The sequence below is a fragment of the Phycodurus eques genome, chromosome 4, assembly GCF_024500275.1.
Source record: "Phycodurus eques isolate BA_2022a chromosome 4, UOR_Pequ_1.1, whole genome shotgun sequence".
Taxonomy (NCBI): Eukaryota; Metazoa; Chordata; class Actinopteri; order Syngnathiformes; family Syngnathidae; genus Phycodurus; species Phycodurus eques.
Genome location: NC_084528.1, coordinates 28,662,699 through 28,676,725, shown reverse-complemented (window position 1 = coordinate 28,676,725; position 14,027 = coordinate 28,662,699). Strand labels below are relative to the sequence as shown.

General features: G+C 42.9%; 2 protein-coding genes across 3 annotated transcripts; one reads left to right on the top strand and one right to left on the bottom strand.

The window, feature by feature from the left end:
• Positions 1-308: 308 nt before the first annotated feature.
• LOC133402187 (sialoadhesin-like) lies at positions 309-2,636 on the top strand. Of its 2 annotated transcripts, XM_061675814.1 has the most exons (9): positions 309-566; positions 691-759; positions 900-1,059; positions 1,145-1,177; positions 1,278-1,319; positions 1,396-1,507; positions 1,665-1,739; positions 2,096-2,177; positions 2,246-2,636. In XM_061675814.1, exons 3-9 carry the CDS (start codon positions 930-932, stop codon positions 2,330-2,332), a joined length of 561 nt encoding a protein of 186 aa, XP_061531798.1. In that variant the 5' UTR covers positions 309-566; positions 691-759; positions 900-929; the 3' UTR covers positions 2,333-2,636. The 2 variants fall into 2 exon arrangements, with proteins under 2 accessions (XP_061531798.1, XP_061531796.1); XM_061675812.1 differs by having other exon boundaries at positions 691-1,059; positions 2,246-2,634.
• A 4,625-nt stretch (positions 2,637-7,261) lies between these two features.
• On the bottom strand, positions 7,262-13,839 carry LOC133402186 (sialic acid-binding Ig-like lectin 14). The gene is made up of 9 exons (XM_061675811.1): positions 13,719-13,839; positions 13,266-13,628; positions 11,893-12,180; positions 10,922-11,173; positions 8,677-8,937; positions 8,511-8,595; positions 7,778-7,855; positions 7,579-7,648; positions 7,262-7,505 (listed from the first exon to the last, which is right to left on the bottom strand). Exons 1-9 carry the CDS (start codon positions 13,765-13,767, stop codon positions 7,461-7,463), a joined length of 1,491 nt encoding a protein of 496 aa, XP_061531795.1. The 5' UTR covers positions 13,768-13,839; the 3' UTR covers positions 7,262-7,460.
• Between the last annotated feature and the right edge of the window lie 188 nt (positions 13,840-14,027).

Here is a 14,027-nt window from a genome sequence, read left to right as displayed (position 1 = left end):
TTTGCAGCAAGTACACCAGATTTAGCACAATGGTTATTTCCATCTGTTCTACATTCTCATAGTGAGCCATTCGAGGTCCGTTATTAATAATTACATACTTAACACTAACACACATAAAGTTCCCTGTTCAACAAAGAGCTACAAAATGACATTTTCACAAGACACAAAAACAAAGAAAGACGTTGCTCCGACAGGATTTAACATTTACTGTAGATGTGAAACCTTATAAGAAAGTGAACATTCACTGCACTGTTGCAACTTCCTTATTTTTTATTTTTATTTTTTTAATTCACCACTGCGAAGCAACAGGAAACACACCCAGGAATTTCACATCCCCGTCAGGATCCACGAGCAATAACCTCTCGTCTCCAGCATTAACACGCAGTCTCAATGAGCTGCGTTTTTGTCCGCACTCGCTCTGTGCTTGTGTAAAAGCGAACACATGTAGTGGACAGCGTTGTCCAAATTCAACAAGATTGGAATCGGACTTGGGACGTCTACAATGGAACATCTCCGGCCTTTGACTGAGCTCGCTCTGATTCTGATCCTGGCCTCTCATTCAAAAGGTGGGTAGCGTCATGGTTTGTTTTGGATGGTATCACACAGATTCTGCACTTATAGTGTGAATTATTTGGGGGATCGGGGTGTGTGTGTGTGTGTGTGTGTGGGGGGGGGGGGGGTTATCTACAGGTGAAACATGGGGTTTGAAGGTCAACCGACGCATCACTGCAGAGAAAGGCAAAAGCGTGATCATACCATGTACGTTCAGCTACCCGCCCGAGCACCACACAGAAAACCTTCAGCTCTTCTGGAAACTGCCCAAGAGAAGCACATTTAATACTTACGACAGGGATCGCAACGCGTTTTTTTATCACCCCAATCACACATTTGTGGTGAAGAAGTACCAAGGAAAGACCAGTCTGATTGGAATGGGAAACGACAGGAGCTGCACCCTCGGGATTACAAATTTAATGGACGACCGACTGGTTATTTACTTGAGGATTATTGGAAAGGAGAACTTCAGTTTTTGGGACCAAAGTGTCACTATATCTGCATATGGTGAGCATCATAGCAAAATATTGTCGCCGTGGTTTCAAATCACGGTTATGTTATTGGGTAAATTTCACTACAACTTCTCTTGTAGGCCCAGATGTGGTACCAGTCACTCTTAATCCAGGTAACACGCTATTCATGGATGCGGAAGATTGATGCCGCAATCAAATCATGATTCTGTTAGGTGTTGCTTTTTTTTTAATTTTGTTTTTTGTTTTTTGTAGATACTATTTTCCCATATTCACCCATTCCAAGAGATCTACAACGTACGTCTATACCTTTGTTTAAAATCCCAATTGAATATTGCTTCCACGTTGACTGTAATTTCTATTTTCTTGGCAGATCTGAAAAACAGAACGATGTTACAAACAATCTACACTGCCGTCTTTGTACCCCTTGCAGCAGTTGTGATCCTTCTTGCTGCCGGATTTCTCATTTGGAAAAAGCACACAAGGTGATCTTAAATCGATCATTCGGTCGGGCGATCGAACGATCGGTCGGTCAGCTCGCGATCGCTCTCCCGCTGTCCGTCCGCCTGTCTGTCTATTTTGAGCACCTCCTATGGCAAACGCTGCAGTACAAAAATAAGTAAGTCATATTTTTTTTCCCAGGTCACAATCGGTAGTGAGGGAGGGCTCTGGATATTATGCGAACTTTAGCAGAGCGTCACCAAACCAAGCCACGAGGTATGTATCAGGGAAGATGAAACTACCGTTGCAGACATTGCAAGTAAAATTAGCCTACTTTTACGTTAGACTAATATGACTGAAGTAAAAGTAAATAGTCGTCCTCCAAATAATTACTCGAGTAAGAGTAAGTACTCAGTTAAGAAAGAGTAACTTGCGAGTACTCTCTGATTCATTATTATTTTTTTAATCGCAGTATGTACACCACCTCAAATGTAGTTTTTTTTTTTAAAGTTTTTGCAGGCTGAAATGTTGATATTTTTATGGAGACACAGATGACAGCACACGACATACAGCGGCTAGCTGTTCTTTTTCAGGGTCTGTAAAGTAAACAGGTTTTGCCTTCCATTTTCTAGAAAAGAAAATTGCAACAAACAAGACAACAAAAATCTTCCCGACAGGAAGGTTATGGAGGAACCTATTTATATTAATGTGCAGGTAGGATACACCCCTACCAAATTCATATTAAACCTGGCTAAAGCTAACCTCGTCTAATTTATTTGCAGCAAGCAGCATGTCAGACGGGGGCACGTGTGACTCAAGGAGAGGATCACAAAGACAATATATATGAAAATGTGGTTCACACTAAATAAAACACTATCTTGTTGATGTCTGCCACCGAACGTATACAGCTACCCGAACGCAGCTGATAAATAAACGAGGTGGTTATCACACATTTGTGAGCAAACAACCATGTATGTGTTTTTGTTTTGAAAAGTGCAAAGATTGGATAGCTGTGATGTGCATTTATCACAAAGGGTATCATTCAAGAAAAAATAACTTTTTTGTGTGTTTTGCGCGGCCACACGGGATGGGCTAAAACGGCTGATTAAAGCAATGACTCTCAAAGTGTAGTACGAAAAACTTTTTGTGGTATGCGGGGCTCCCTCTCGTGATATGCCAAAAAAAAATCATTGAATTAAATATGAATAGAATTTACATTTAAAACCTGAAATACGACCAAAGATATTAAGATTGAAGCTTGTAGCTATGCATAGAGGCTGTACATTTTTTCATATTTTTGTTTAGTACAGTTCAGCTCTATTGAACTTTGAAGTATCATAAGCTTGCATTTCATCTTTAACTGTTTTTTTTGTAATTCAATTTTAATTTAACTGTTAGGGCCCTATTCCGTGAATGGCGTGAATCCTGCTTTTGCGCCAGAGTCTAGTTAGACCGTTGTTGGTAATTTCATAGACTAGCACAAGCCGGCGCTGAAAGTGGGCAGACTTCGCCACTGTGTGACTGTGTACAGCCGACTTCTGTCACAGCCTATCAAAACGGCTCCTCTCATTCCTTTTAAATGTGGCGGAACGACAATCTTGGTGTAGTGCGGAAGAAGACAATGCGGAAAAGGATGATGTGTAATCGCAGCGATCCTGGTCTGTCATTGGCCATGGTGTGGACAATGTGACGGGGTACCCTCATTACATACAGAATGAGTTGTATGGCTGTAAATATGTCTGCAAAGCTCGATATCTGTCTGCCTGTGCCCCAACAAATTCACCGAAATCGCATTCTAGTTTGTGCTGGTAGTTAGACGGGGTCTGTGCAGGTTTAGGTTCAGACGGGCTTTCTAGCACCAAGTTATCTCCAACGGGACACCCTCGCCACGCCGGAACACCTGGCTTGACGCAGGTTTGTCTGCCAAATTGACAAATGGTGTATTGCATTGAGCCAGGCCTGGGTCCCCTCTGGAGTCAGGGCTGGAGGTGGGGTTCAAAGGCGAGCGCCTGGTGGCCGGGCCCCCTTCCCATGGGCTCACCACCTGTGGGAGGGGCCATAGGGGTCGGGTGCAGTGTGAGCTGGGCTCGGGTGCAGTGTGAGCTGAGCTAGCCTCCCTCCTCTTTCGGGTGGGGGGACGGGTCCTGACTGTTGTTTGTGCCTATGCACCAAACAGCAGTTCAGAACATCCACCCTTTTTGGAGTCCTTGGAGGGGGTGCTGGAGAGCGCTCCCGCTGGGAACTCCATCCTTCTGCTGGAGGACTTCAATGCTCACGTGGGCAATGACATTGAGATCTGGAAGGGCGTGATTGGAAGGAACACCTCCCCCCCCCCCCCCCCCCCCCCTCCCCCACTCAGAACCAGAGTGGTGTTCTGTTATTGGACTTCTGTGCTCATTACCGATTGTCCATAACGAACACCATGTTCAAGCATAAGGGTGTCCACACGTGCACTTGGCACCAGGACACCCTAGGGCGCCGTTCGATGATCGACTTTGTGGTCGTGTCATCGGACTTGCGGCCGGATTTCTTGGACACTCGGGTGAAGAGAGGGGCGGAGCTGTCAACTGATCACCACCTGGTGGTGTGTTGGCTCCGATGGTTGGGGAAGATGCCGGTCCGACCTGGCAGGCCCAAACATATTGTGAGGTTCTGCTGGGAACGTCTGCCAAAATCCCTTGTCAGAAGGAGTTTCACCACCCACCCCCGGCAGAACTTCACCCAAGTCCCAGGGGAGGCGGGGGAGGCAGGGGACCTTGAGTCTGAGTGGACCATGTTCTGCGCCTCCATTGCTGAGGCGGCCGACCGCAGCTGTGGCCGTAAGGTGGTTGGCGCTCATCGTGGCGGCAATCCCCGAACCCGTCGGTGGACACCAGCGGTGAAGGATGCCGTCAAGATGAAAGAGTCCTCCGTCAAGGTGAAGAAGGAGTCCTATCGGGCCTGTTGGCCCGTGGGACTCTCGTCACTGAGACAAAAACCAGGGCGTGGGAAGGATGATTTGATTAGGATGCATCCTGGACGCCTCCCGGGTGAGGTGTTCCAGGCATGTTCACTGGGAGGAGACCCCAGGGACGATCCAGGACACGCTGGAGAGACCACCTCTCATGGCTGGCCTGGGAACACCTCGGGATCCCCCAGGAAGAGCTGGACAAAGTGGCTGGGGAGAGGGAAGTCTGGGCTCCCCTGCTAACGCTAATGCCCCCGCAACCCGACCTCAGATAAGCGGAAGTAAATGGATAGATGGATGGATGGAAGGATTTAAAAATGGCATTTTCTGTAAAAAAAAATTGACACTTTAAAGACCTTCATGCTTTTCTTTATTGTGATACGAAACATGTTAACTGCATACTGTGATAACTGTAGCCTATCCTTCAGCACATAACAACAAGTGGCGTATGAGGTACACACAAACAAACCGTGTTGGGCTTTTTTCTCAACAACAAAATGATATCTGTATTTGATGTTTTCTGTAGAAGGTAGTAAGCTATTTATGTGACTTTATAGAGAATGTGAGGCGAAAACCGCTCAGGGGGAGTTGTCTTCTTTGTCTTGCAAAAGATGTCACTGGGTTTGTCAACTCACTTCCTGTGTTGTGACCACTTACGAAACTTCTGCCCTGTTCCTTTCTAGAGATTGAAATTGTAACACCACTTTGTGTTTAACTAGAATCTGGATGATAAATGCAAGAAACGGCATTCCGTTCAACACCTGAACAAAATATTTCTGTTTAGAATGTGTGTCCACTTACTTCACACGAGCTTCCGGTGGATATTTTTGTGCTTCTCTTGCCACCGTTGTCCTGTAAGAAAAAGTGTCGCAAACCCCCCTCCCACCGCGTCATCACCTCCTCTGATGATGCAGGGCTTCGTGTGATATGATGACATCTGTTATGACAAATGCTTGATATCCAAAAATACATTTTGAGGCAGATTTTCAGCCCAAATACTCCTTTGTGTGATTGTGCAAGGTGTCCGTTAAATACGAAGTTAGACACAGTGGAACTCTAATATTATAAAAATAAATTATTATTAATAATATTTTAATGTTCATATACAAACAGTTGGGTCTCTGGAGTGCCTCCCCACTCAGTGTGTGACATTAAATGTAATGATTTTTTAAAAGTAGTGTTCAACCGATGGCCACTAGAAAAGCAATATATCCCATGATGCATTGCTTCCATTTCTGGGGTATTGCTGATTTTAGGCACGGGCACAAAATCATGAGTTGTGGCGCGAAAGTATCTTTAATATAAGTTGAGCAACACATCGGACCGTGGAAGGATATAAAGTGCTTTGTTTGTATTTTTTTTTTTGTAAACACACTCAACAAAAATACACACAACACAATGTTGATGTTGATCTGGTACGTTGTAATTATGCGACAGCAATAACCTAATCAACGGCGCACCCGAGCAGAGGTAGGTAGGAAAGCGTTACATTTACGCCGATACAGTTACTCAAGTAACATTTTGGATAAATTGTTCTCGTCAGAGTAGTTTTAATTCAGCATACTTTTTCATTTTACTCGAGTATTTATGTTAAGAAGAAACAATACAATAGTCTACACGCTGCTCGCACCTTTTATTTATCAATAATTGCGTGCGCGATCTATCTTTAGACTTTCGTTTTCGACTTCCGCATCGGGCGCCGTTGCTCCAATCCATCGTGATAATCACAGTAATATTTGACTCAAGTTCACCAATGAAACAACATAAGAAAGTCACATATCCGCACACAAAGTCTCCTACTGAGCTTTTCGGGTCAATCAAAGTGAGTCGTGACAGCCGCGCGCGACTCGTGTTTACATTACAGACGACGAAAAAAACAACAGCTTTAACACGCAGCGTAGTTCTGTCACTGCACAGACTCGGATATTTCAGTCCACTTCGAACTTCGAGAAAACATCTTGCAGGTGTTTTTGCTGTTACATGCCAGTTTTATGGCTACCCACCTCTTCACCGGAGTAGTGTAGTCATGAAAACTGTTTTTCATTCGACCGATGAGTGAACTATATAAAAATCAAAATATAGTGATTAGGTTGTCATGTTTTTTTTTTTTTTAAATCAAACTGCCTGCTTATTTGCTTTTTATTAGATTATTATTTTTTTAATAGCTTCAATTATTCACAGGTTTTTGCTATTCAAAGTCAGGCATGGTCTCTAACCCTAGGTTTGTTACTCACTGCTTAAAAAAAAAAAAAAGGTGCCAAATATAGCACTAAAAGTCAGACTCCACAACTCCACTCCTCCAAAATTGAGTGAATTGAACCAGAGTGATGTGAATGTGAAGCGCAATTTAATTCCTTACCCTTTGTGTAATTTGATAAAAGAATGTCAGAGACCTTTTTTTAAGACACCTGGGAACTGTTTTAAATTAGGGCAAAAATGAATAATACGGGCGGCACGGTGTCCGACTGGTTAGAGCGTCAGCCTCACAGTTCTGAGTACCGGGGTTCAATCCCCGGCCCCGCCTGTGTGGAGTTTGCATGTTCTCCCCGTGCCTGCGTGGGTTTTCTCCGGGCACTCCGGTTTCCTCCCGCATCCCAAAAACATGCACGTTAATTGAACACTCTAAATTGCTAAATAAAGGTGTGAATGTGAGTGCGAATGGTTGTTTGTTTGTATGTGCCCTGCGATTGGCTGGCAACCAGTTCAGGGTGTACCCCGCCTCCTGCTCGATGATAGCTGGGATAGGCTTCAGCACGCCCCGCGACCCTAGTGAGGAGAAGCGGCTCGGAAAATGGATGGATGGATGAAATCAACATGTCAAATCCTTTAATTGATGCACTCATGTCTACATTTGGATTGTTAGCGGTGCTGTACAACCTACACATAAGTGCACCAATCACAGGGATATTCACAAACACTAAAAAAAAAAAAACCACAGTGTTACCAGCACTGAAAATATTAAACAGTACTAACATTTGTACAAACATACAACAACACAAGCAGAAAACCTGCAGTGACACTATGTGCGTGTTCTTTCCTTCAGGTCCATTTTACACATTGTCGTAAACTGGATCACAGTCTATAGTCCACTCAGCCTGTGAGAAAAATAGGTTCAATTCACTCCAAGCAAACATGAACTGAAATAACTCACAGGAAGTATTAACAAACCTCATTCATGTTGCCATAAGTATGATCACTGTACATGTTGCTGGGATTTGGACCAACATTGATGTTTTTCCTGAGAGGAGGGAAACCAAAAAGTCAGAAAATGACACATTGTCCTTGTGCAATTGCAGGTGGTGGAAAGTTTTCCATTATGTTAAAAAACAAAAGTCAAAAATTGCAATGAGAATGATGACATTTGAACCTCGCTGCTGCGACAGTTTGAAGGGACTTCCCAGGTTTATGTAGAGGATCTGTGGTAGGCACGTCCCTCGATCTGGTCCTGGTGGCAAAACAACAGTATGTCATGTTATTAAGTGACTCAAGCCTCCAACATAGCGAGCTAGTATAGCCATAACTAATCGCTATATTGTACATTCTGGTTTTAGCTGCTCGTGATATCAACACATAGCACATAAATGACTTTTGACAGCAAGATGCAAATGAATTCTTTTTACAGATTGCTGTAAATGTCAGAGAAATGGCACATTTTGTGTATATAATTCCAGTGGAACCTCCAAAGCCATGATGTGATGCCGATTGACTTCCAAGTTGTAATCCCTCCACCCAAAAATAAATAAATAAAGATCTGTAACATTTCATGAAGTGGAAAACTGATGTCATCATAAAACTCTAAATAACTGTACCGGCAATGTTTTTAAGTAATATTTTAACTGTCATAGAAATGTAAGCATAAATTGACTGTTTAAAAAAAATAAAAATAAAGAAAATAAAATAAAGAAAAAAACCGTGAAGCCACCTGACAGACGTTATAGCGAGGGAACAAGAAGGTGTTTGCAGAGCGATACTGCCACCTAGTGGGGTGTTCTAGGTAATACAGCTATAAAGTTGTATGACACGCTCATCGTTAGAACGCCCCAATTTTTGTTTTGACTTTTTTGTGCCATTCAACTTTGAAAGTTCCAGTCGTCTCTTACCTGTTTTTTACAATCACTATGAAGACAATTGCCACCATCACAAGAGCTCCAGCTGCAATAGTAATATAAAGATACAGCATCTTGCCTGTAATAAAAAAAAGAACATAGTCTGCGTTCGTGTCATTCAAACTGGTAATCCAATTAAATGAAAGACTTTCTTCCATACTGTGAACAGGTAACGTGATGGCGGCGCTGGCGCTGCCTACGGTGTTGTTAGCCACGCAGTAGATGAATTCAGAAGAAGGAAGCAAAGCCTGCAGCGTGCCGATGGTAACGGAATCGTGCCGCTCTACGTCGGGCCTCGGAAGGATCGTGTTAGGCAGGAGGAAGTGGACGCTGCTGGGTGGTCTGGACTCTGCAATGCACACACACTTCACCATCTCCCCCTCGGACGAGCAGACTGAGACACTCTTAATCTCAGGAGCATCTGGTTAAAAACAAAAGGGGGGAAAAGAAACTCACCTTTTACGCACTGTTCATTTTCCATGCACAAATAGTATGTTCGGGGATAGGAATATCCTCAAATTATGAGCTACAGATCTTTTAAAACTCTATGACTAGCTTGTTTGACATTACTAAAAGGATTATGAATGGGTAATGTCAGAGAAAAGGGCTAAAAAAAAAATCAGCAAAAAAATATTTGTTATTATTTGTCTATATTTTAAAGTTTCATTCATACAGTACACTTCACCACCAGCAAGCAATACAATATATACATGTGAGCTGCAGGTATTATTTTTGTCCACTTAGGGTCACCATTAACACATTGAACAACATAAAAAAAAAAAAATGATAAGAGTAAAAAAGCAAGCCTTCTCTGGTGAGTGATGTGGAATTGAATTTAAGAGTAAGTACTGCAGGCCGGCTAGATCCTGCCTATAGCGTTAGCCACTGTGGTTGACGGTGATGTGGTCAGTTGAGGCTACCGGCAGGTGTGCTAGCAATGCTTTTCATTATTGTATTTTGTATTTTATATATATATATATATATATATATATATATATATATATACATATATATATATATATATATCTGTGAGGTCACGGGGCTGGGGCATATACTTTCTACCGCGACTTCTCTCTCCCACTATATAAGTACAAAGTGACGTCATTTCGTTTGGCTAGGCTGCTCAGTTGTGAGTTAGCTGTGATTAGCGTCCGTAACGAGGCCCATTTACCACTACGCCACGCGGCTAGCAAGCGAACGATGGCCACACCCCGAAAATGCGTCTTCGCTCGATGCCTCAATTTAGACAGTGCCGACTGTCTAACCACCCAGGCTTCCTCCTACCGTCCCGCTGTCGTCAGGTGCCGTGTTCGGCTGTGACATTATGTCACCGACAACGAGTGTAAGTATGTAGGTATGCTTATTTTTATGATTATAGTCCACAATAACCATTCCATTTTAAAGTTGAGCCTCCTAACGTGATTTTACATCGTATAATCCATAGGTGTCAAAATCAAGGCCGGGGGCCAGATGCGGCTCGCCACATCATTTTATGTGGCCCCCGAAAGCAAATCATGCTCGTCAGCATCTGTGATTTTTGCTCAAATCTGTACCCAAATTCCAAATTGTCAGAATAATAAACAATAAGGTTGAGATATTGAATTTTTCTGTTACCAAACCCTTCTTCTACAGTAACTTAAACAATACTTGAACAAACTATTATCCTTGTCTTCTGATTTCACTAACTAGTTATCCCTCAATTTGTCGTGTAATGGTAATAATATGATTTGGTGATTAAACATTTCACTGTTCTAATGGCCCTCTGAGGGAAATCGTAACTACAATCTGGCCCGAGACAAAAATGAGTTTGACACCCCTGGTATAAGCTATCACCTCCTCAGTATGTTTGATTCCTTTTGGCGCATCTATTCGACACGCCCACAGCGTCTGACAGCTGAGAGGGGGCCCTTCTTACCTGGTTTTATATACTTAGCAATGTATTTATTTATTTGTTTGAATTATTTATTTATTTCCCAACTCGACCACCATTTTCATTGATTTAACACACTGGTAAATCTAGAAAAATGTTATATGGAACAGCCTCAGCGTACAACGACTTGTTGGCACCTGTACAGTCGAACGATCTTTTAAATAGTTTTCTTTTTGTGCATTTCGGATCACTTCAGAAGGAGTCCTCAAATTTCTAGGGTGGTTTTATTGCTGTCAAATGGCAAAAATGGTCAAATTTGACCCGGCCAGCATGTAAGGGTTCACCACCATCAAGCAATACAGTATATACATGTGAGGTGCAGGTATTATTTTTGTCCACTTAGGGTCACCATCAACACATTGAACAACGTAATAAAAAAGCGAGTCTGCTCTGGTGAGTGGTGTGGAATTGAACGTAAGAGTAATTACTGCAGTTCAATCAAATCATGATAAGACCGAGTTGATTGTCTACTTACGTGTCACATCAAGCTGCACAGGTGATGATGTTGCTTTTCCCATGGGGTTGATGGCAACACAGTACAGGGCGCCCGTGTGTCTGGAGACATTTGTCAGAATGTAGACGCTGCCCTTGTGCAGCTGGGCACCGTGGTCGTTATGCCACTCGTAGCTGCTGGCGGGAGGGTTGGCATCGCAGGTGCACTTCAGACGCACGGCCCCTCCCTCCTTCACGTTGGCGTTGTAGTCAACGTCAACGTTCATGGGGGCATCTGTAGAGAAATGCATCATAACAAGTCTACAAACACAATAATAAAATACAAATGCAAATAAGTATAGCATTGCTTCGCATAGCTTTGCCTACACTGATGGATTGTTTTTGCGTGTTGTCAAAGTGGCCCTTGCCTCTTTTGACTTTTCTGCATGCGAACCCTCGGAATAAAAAGTTTGGACACCCCTGCATGCTTTTGGAATGTGGGACGAAGAGAAAACCCACCATCCAAATTAGGAGGTGGCGGGGAGTTGGCGGCATCCAAATTAGATGGCGGGCATTCAAACAGTATGAATGAAGATAGCGATTTCTCAATATCAGACTTTAAATGCATCCCCCGAGGGCCAGACCCTTGGCATATTCCTACGTTTACTCGTCTGCATCTCTTGTGAGTATGACGTTCTCCACTGAAATGTTTGATGTTTTTGGTCATGTTATTCGATAAATACTGAGTCTGAGCTGGTCCAGATGATGTACATGGCACAGGTGTGTGGTGTTATATTGGAATTTTGTGTTGTAATGATGATTTCCTTTTTTTTTTTTTTTTATGTATGTATATATAATTGTGACGTGATAGTGGTAGCAATAAGAGGCTGATTACGTCGCATTAATCCCCATCGAAGGTTCAGGTACCAAATATACAGTCCGCTCCTGAGCAGGTTACACGTGTTGCAGTTGGAACTCACTTTGTAATACACATTAACACCACCTTCTACTTACATTTCACGTTTATGATCTTGGATGCGTCCTGATGCTGGCCTCCTTTGAATTTGACGTGGCACTGCAAATGCGTGTTGTTACTAGCATGGGCAGGAAGTAAAGTCAGTGTGGACGTCGCTTGCCATTGGCCATTCTCCAGTGGTTGCGTCTGATAATGTTGACGTCCAGAGTGACTCCAGAAGAAGACCGGAGGAGAGGTGGGGCATGAGTGAGTGACAGAACAGGAAGCAGTCACAGTTGGATGATCCGTGTTTTCTGTCACAGTTAAATTGACAGGACTGAGTGTGTCTGTGAATACAGAAAAAAAAATGTTTTGTTGTAATAATGAATTAAAAACGGTCATAAAATACAATATGTCATGGACGCTGAGCCGCCACCTCATGTATCGTTTATTATAAAATGCAACATCCACATACACCGACTAGAAGTAGTGCAGCATGGAACGAATATGAACATTTTGTCTGTAAATGCATTTGAGTGCTTCTGATTGCCCACCGCTCTGTTTTGCGATCTAATGGAAGAGCATTTAATTGCTCTATTCATTGCTGACATAGCTCCATAAACAAAGATGTATTTGTAATTCATAAAAAAAATATATATATATATATATATATACTGTGGTTGGTAATGCTATTGCTAAGTCTCATGTGAAGTTGTTTCTTTGAGTTTTGTAATTTAACTACTGGATGCAGGTGATTATGTAACATCGGTTCGTGATTGTGTACATGCTAGGTGCATTCCGTTGGTGCTTTATAATCTCGGTTTTAAGTGCTGTACGGAATTACACATTCCGCTAATTCACTGTAGTTATTCACTGTCTTTATTCTTTTTCTTGTTGTTGTTATTGTTCTTCTTCATCTTCTTTATATCAGTCTGGATTGCTGCCTCTCACAGGTTAGTCTCGGGACTATGACAGCCATACGGCTTAGGGGAGGAGACTCACGATTGCCCAATTGTGAGTCTCCTTCGTTATCGTTACGTGTGAGGTGTGCTGCGTTGATCATCTCGATGACACCAGACACTATGAGAGCAGTAAGAACACGCTGATGTTTTCCTCGTCACGTGTACTGTCTCTAAAATAAAATAAAAAAATTCAGTTAAGATGTTAAACATTGTTATGTATGTACCCCGATTAATCTGAAGTCTCGCAAGATATGCCGACATCTTGCATCACACCTGTTCAACCAAATCTTAGCACGCAACCCTTGAGGTGTATATTTCCAGAAAATGTGGGATTAACTCCAAATTGTACCAGTTTGTAGGTTCCACTGAAATGCAAGTTACTATCATGCTCATACAGTATTGTTTAGTACTATGTCCTCACACTCAGAGCATTCACCAGGTCTGCGACAAATAAAAAACTTTATACTTACGTGTCATACTTATGGAGACAGTGTTGTCTTTGTAGGAGAACTTTTCATAGTCTTTCATCTCAACCCTGAAATGAAAAGGGCCTTTGTCGCTTGGTTGAAGAGGATCAATCTTTAGCGAGCAGTTCTTCTGTCTGACGTCTCCCACCAGTTCGGTTCGACCGTGATACTCCTGCATTGTACTCGAGCCCAAGGGATGATAGATGAGATGATTTGCTGCCTCCAACCAAATCCCGGTGAATTCACCGATGGCCTTCTGAGGATCGGGATAGTTAAACGAGCAGGGAATCACCACACAAGATCCAGGGAGGCCTTTCACTGAAGACGGCACCTCTATGGTCCAGGACGATGCTTTAACACATTTGACTGCAACAGAATGTCACATGACATTTAAATGTCATTTTTCTGCATTGAGGGGGGGCGGGGGGGGATTTAAATGGAGAGGCGATGCCATACCTTCAGAGAAAAAGAAGAGAAGTAAAAGAGGACATGTTACAATCTTCATTGTGTCCTCTTGCGACGTGACCTGCAAAGAAAGTCCCAGAGGTTTCCAGGCTGTGGCACAATGAGAACAACCTCCCCCCAGTGAGACAGGAGGACTTCATTATGCACATCAACACGTCCAACCACGTGTGGGGGAAAAAAAAAAAAAAGACAACACCACCGGCATCTGAACCTTTGCCTTTCATTTTACTGAACTATTTCTTTTGTTGTTGAAAATAATGGGGCGGGGGAGTTATAGAAGAGTAATAATAGTGGTTTTAA

What these genes read in the sequence shown, in the direction of transcription:
- LOC133402187 (XM_061675812.1), top strand. Translation starts at nt 503, where the DNA reads ATGGAACATCTCCGGCCTTTGACTGAGCTCGCTCTGATTCTGATCCTG. An exon ending in CATTCCAAGAGATCTACAAC is followed by an intron (nt 1,320 to 1,395) that starts GTACGTCTATAC and finishes TTTTCTTGGCAG; the next exon opens with ATCTGAAAAACAGAACGATG. An exon ending in TCACCAAACCAAGCCACGAG is followed by an intron (nt 1,740 to 2,095) that starts GTATGTATCAGG and finishes TCCATTTTCTAG; the next exon opens with AAAAGAAAATTGCAACAAAC.
- LOC133402186 (XM_061675811.1), bottom strand. Translation starts at nt 13,767, where the DNA reads ATGAAGATTGTAACATGTCCTCTTTTACTTCTCTTCTTTTTCTCTGAA. An exon ending in TGTGCAGCTTGATGTGACAC is followed by an intron (nt 8,938 to 10,921) that starts GTAAGTAGACAA and finishes GTTTTTAACCAG; the next exon opens with ATGCTCCTGAGATTAAGAGT. An exon ending in CATCACGTTACCTGTTCACA is followed by an intron (nt 8,596 to 8,676) that starts GTATGGAAGAAA and finishes TTTTTATTACAG; the next exon opens with GCAAGATGCTGTATCTTTAT.